The 4,566-nt window shown below is 43.5% G+C and overlaps 1 protein-coding gene across 1 annotated transcript; it reads right to left on the bottom strand.

Moving 5' to 3' along the window:
- Positions 1-3,141: 3,141 nt before the first annotated feature.
- Positions 3,142-4,074, bottom strand: LOC124870878 (olfactory receptor 1D2-like). Its single transcript, XM_047369701.1, has one exon. The coding sequence runs from the start codon at positions 4,072-4,074 to the stop codon at positions 3,142-3,144; it is 933 nt and encodes a 310-aa protein (XP_047225657.1).
- Positions 4,075-4,566: the final 492 nt, after the last annotated feature.

The raw sequence follows: 4,566 nt of genomic DNA, 5'->3' as shown, positions 1-4,566 counted from the left end.
AACTGTGAACTTTTAGCCATCAAGTTGGCGCTTGAGGAATGGCGGCATTGGTTAGAGGGTACTGAAGTCCCTTTTCTCATTTGGACTGATCACAAGAACCTCTCCTACATTCAAAATGCCAAGAGACTTAACCCCAGACAAGCCCGTTGGTCTCTGTTTTTTGCTCGTTTTCATTTTTCTATCTCCTACAGACCCGGTTCCAAGAACATTAAGCCTGACGCTCTCTCTCGCCAGTTCTCTCATTCTGACCAACTCAAGACTGAAGCTTCCATCCTACTGGATTCTTGTATTGTGGGCGCCCTCACCTGGGCCATTGAAAAGGACATCAGGGAGGCACAGAGGTCCGAACCTGACCCAGGTACTGGCCCAGTGGGCAAGCTGTTCGTTCCCAACTCTGTCGTCGATAACGTTTTGGATTGGTTGCACAACAATAAACTGACTTGTCATCCTGGGGTGACTCGTATGATCACATTTACCAAAAGGGTTTTTCTTGTGGCCGACTATGAACCTCAACATTAAAGATTTTGTTGCAGCTTGTCCCACATGTGCTCAAAACAAGAACACTAATCAACCCCCTGCTGGTCTTCTTCAACCTCTGCCCACCCCTAGCCGCGCCTGGTCCCACATTTCCGTTGATTTCATCACTGGTCTCCCGCCATCTGACGTTAACACAGTCATCCTTACTGTTGTTGACAGATTCTCTAAGACAGCCCATTTTGTTCCTTTACCCAAGCTTCCGTCTGCATTGGAGACTGCCCAACTCCTGGTTCTCCACGTTTTCCGCATCCATGGCATACCTTTGGACATTGTTTCTGACCGAGGCCCGCAGTTCATCTCGCAAGTTTGGAAGGAGTTTTGCAAAGCTCTTGGTGCCTCCGTAAGTCTTTCGTCTGGATACCACCCCCAATCTAATGGACAGACAGAAAGATGCAACCAGGAACTTGAAGTTGCCTTGAGGTGCGTAATAAATGACAACCCCTCTTCTTGGTGCAAACATCTCACATGGATCGAATATGCTCACAACACACATACTTCCTCTGCTACTGGTTTGTCCCCCTTTGAGGCTTCACTGGGCTATCTACCTCCGCTGTTTCCCAGTGTTGAATCTGACATCCTGGTCCCCTCTGTTCAGCATTATGTTTCCAGGTGTTGCAGGATCTGGCAACAGACCAGGAGGACCCTCCTACGCACTCTGGAACAAAATAAGAGGTTCGCTAACCGTCACCATTCTGCTGCACCTGTCTACCGCGTCAATCAGAGAGTCTGGCTTTCCACCAGGAATATTAAATTAAAAGATACTTCTAGAAAGTTGGCCCCCCCGTTTCATTGGCCCTTTTCTCATCGAGAGGATCATCAACCCATCTGCGGTGAGACTCAAACTACCATCTTCCATGCACATTCACCCTACTTTCCATGTTTCCCAGATCAAGCCAGTCTCGGAAAGCCCCGAGTCCTCCCACCACGCCCCCTCCCCCTGCTCGATTCATTGATGACCACCCTGCATATACGGTCAACCGTATCCTGGATGTTCGGCGTAGGGGGCGTGGTTTTCAATATCTTGTGGATTGGGCAGGATATGGACCTGAAGAGAGAACCTGGGTTCCCCGTTCTCACATCCTGGACCCTCCTCTCATCACGTCCTTTTACAAACGCCATCCTGAAAAACGTTCTGGATTGCCTGGAGGCAATCGTTGAGGGGAGGGTACTGTAGGATCTCTGCTCCTCCCCTTCTGGTTGGTTCTTGCAGCTCATTGTCTGCAGCTGCAACGCATTCTCCTAATGAGCTCATGGGCTTCTTAAGGTAGCTGCTGATACATTCCTTTGCTGGAACATAACGTCAGTTATGTGGACTCCTGTCTGTCTGCCTATCCGTCTGCCTGCCTGTCTGCCTGTCGACCTGCCTATCGGCCTACATGCCTGCCAACATCTGGTAATACTCCCTCCTAAGGACTGCACTGTAAATATTCTCATCACCAGTACTCTCTCCCTCTCCTCGGATTCCTGGGTTTACCTCCTCCTCCTATGGCTTCTGGACAACTCCATCTCAAGATTCCTTAAACAAAGCCTACAGTAGAAATAAACCTCATTTACCGTCTTATCCTGTGTGCTGAGTCTGTTTCATCCTCTGGTTTTGTTCTACTTCGACTATTTAAGCAATTCATGATAGCTTCCTAAGTGGACAGTTTGATTTCACATAAGTTTGATTTACTTGGAGTTATATTGTGTTGTTTAAGAGTTCCCTTTATTTTTTTGAGCAGTGTATGTGTGTGAGTGCTGCAGTGTGCTACCACACAAAGCGAGCAGTTGGTAAACCAAACCGATGGTGGCTACCGTTTTAGCATCAGCAGAGCTTTAGCTGTAGCATTAGAGATAAAAGACACAATTTAGCAAGTTTTGGACTATATAGGCATATTTTTTTGCAGTTTAGTGAGAGGAGGCGAAGGGAAAACACTAAACGGAATAAGTTCACGTTACTGGAGCATAGGGACTCTTTAGAAACTTTACAAAACAAATTTTATTTTGAGGCTCATTGGCCTGTTAGTACTCAGTTAAACACCACAAACAAAGCTACACAATGAAATAAACAATATGTAAATAGTTTAATTCCAAACCAATTTTTTCTGCCCAGGCACAATCTCTTTCCCGTCACAATCCCATAATGATGAACAGGAGTACATTCAAGAGAGTAGTGTGGGGGCCGATCTCGGCTGGGGTGGGCATCTACTTGGACTGGTGCACGCGTCGGGCATACAGAGCTGCAGTTTCAGTGTGGACTTCTTCAGATAGAGGGGGAAAACTGCTTTGTTGACTTAATTAGGGACACAGTTTCTTCTTGGGAAATCTATAATTCTTTCAGATTCCTTCCTGCTGGAGCTCAAGCAGCCAGGTTCAGACAGCTAGGGTACAGTCACTGGATACACAAGCACCAGACCATATTTTACTTTGTATTTACTTTGTATTAAGCCTTCAAAAATATTCATGCAGCATGTGTGTGTGTGTGTGTGGGGGGGAACCTAAATCATTATCTTACATGTGAGACTAGGTTTGATGTCTGGCATTCCACAGTATATCAATAATTAAAATCATTTAAGATTAAGCAGAACCATTGCTGAAGCCAGCATCTGAAATGTGTGCTTAAATTTATTTAAATTTAAAAGCAACAAAATCAATAATTCTGCTTCTAACTTTGGTCAATTTGAAACCATAAATGAGTGGATTCATAAGTGGAGGAATGACAAGAAATTCCATTGCAATAAGATTTTGCAAAGTCTCACTTAAATGTTTAGAACTAAGTCGATTGTTAATAGCATCAGTCATCATAGTCACAATAAAGGTGGACAAGGAGATTAAATGCGGCACACAGGTTTGCGTAAACTTTGCCCTGTTTTCAATAGAATTGGCACATCTTCTAACAATATACATGTAAGACCATACAATAAAGAAGCCATGAAATACATAAATTATTATTGTAATGTTCGCAACAATGCTATTAATGGATGTTTCATTAGGAAAACATGCCAGTGACACAATGCTCCAATTCACACAGAAAAGTCTGTTAATATATGGTCTGCATAATTTCAGTCTTGATGTAAGAAAAATATTGACTCCAACAATAAAAAAAGATGTTAACCACAAAAAGCATGCCAGCTTAATGACTCTTTGCACTGACATGACAGAGTGGTACTCCAGAGGACAACATATAGCCAGATACCGATCGTATGCCATGAGGGCAAGGATGGACAGATCACTGCAGGCAAAGGAGTACAACACCTGAGCCTGAAAAAGGCAGCCTGAGTAAGAGATGACATGAACAGGAGAGAGTAAATCCCACAGAAATTTAGGATAGAAACCTGCTGTTCCAAAAAGTGCATTAATGCAAAAAGCACAGAGCAGAATATACATTGGTTCATGAAATGCATTATCCAAGATAATGATCAGAATAAGAGAAACATTTACCAGGAGAGTTATGCAGTAACACATCAAACTGACAAAGAAGACAGCTGATCTTTGATTCCGACTTGTTTCTTTCAAACCTGAAAGAAAAAACACTGAAATCGTTGAAACATTATTCATGTTTGTTGGTAAAGAACTGTCTGTTATTTGACAGCTGACTAGCACTCTTCAAGTGATTAGTCTTTTACCTCTCTACATTTAAATAAATTTGTCAACAACATTAAAGGATTTCAAATCATCCAATCAGTCTTCTTTGAAACACTCTAACCCTGTCATCGGGTAGACGTTTGCGGCTTCGTGAAAATCAGAGTTGATTCCAAAAGGGAAGATAGTTGTTGTGGATACATTCCTCTGAGAGTTTGGTCCATATTGACATGATAGCATCACACAGATGTTGCAGATTTGTCAGCTGCACATCCATGATGTGAATCTCCCGTTCCACCACATCCCAAATGTGCTCTATTGGATTGAGATCTGGTGACTGTGGAGGCCATTTGAGTACAGTAAACTCATTTTTAAGTTCAAGAAACCAGTCTGGGATGATTCGTGCGTTATGACATGGCGCGTCATCCTGTTGGAAGTAACCATCAGAAGATGGGTACACTGTGGTCA

This window comes from Girardinichthys multiradiatus, chromosome 7 (genome assembly GCF_021462225.1).
Source record: "Girardinichthys multiradiatus isolate DD_20200921_A chromosome 7, DD_fGirMul_XY1, whole genome shotgun sequence".
Lineage (NCBI taxonomy): Eukaryota > Metazoa > Chordata > Actinopteri > Cyprinodontiformes > Goodeidae > Girardinichthys > Girardinichthys multiradiatus.
Note: the sequence above shows the minus strand (reverse complement) of the source record. Positions and strands in the feature narration are given on the sequence as shown.

Coding starts and splice junctions, on each gene's coding strand:
- LOC124870878 (XM_047369701.1), bottom strand. CDS start 4,074: ATGAATAATGTTTCAACGATTTCAGTGTTTTTTCTTTCAGGTTTGAAA.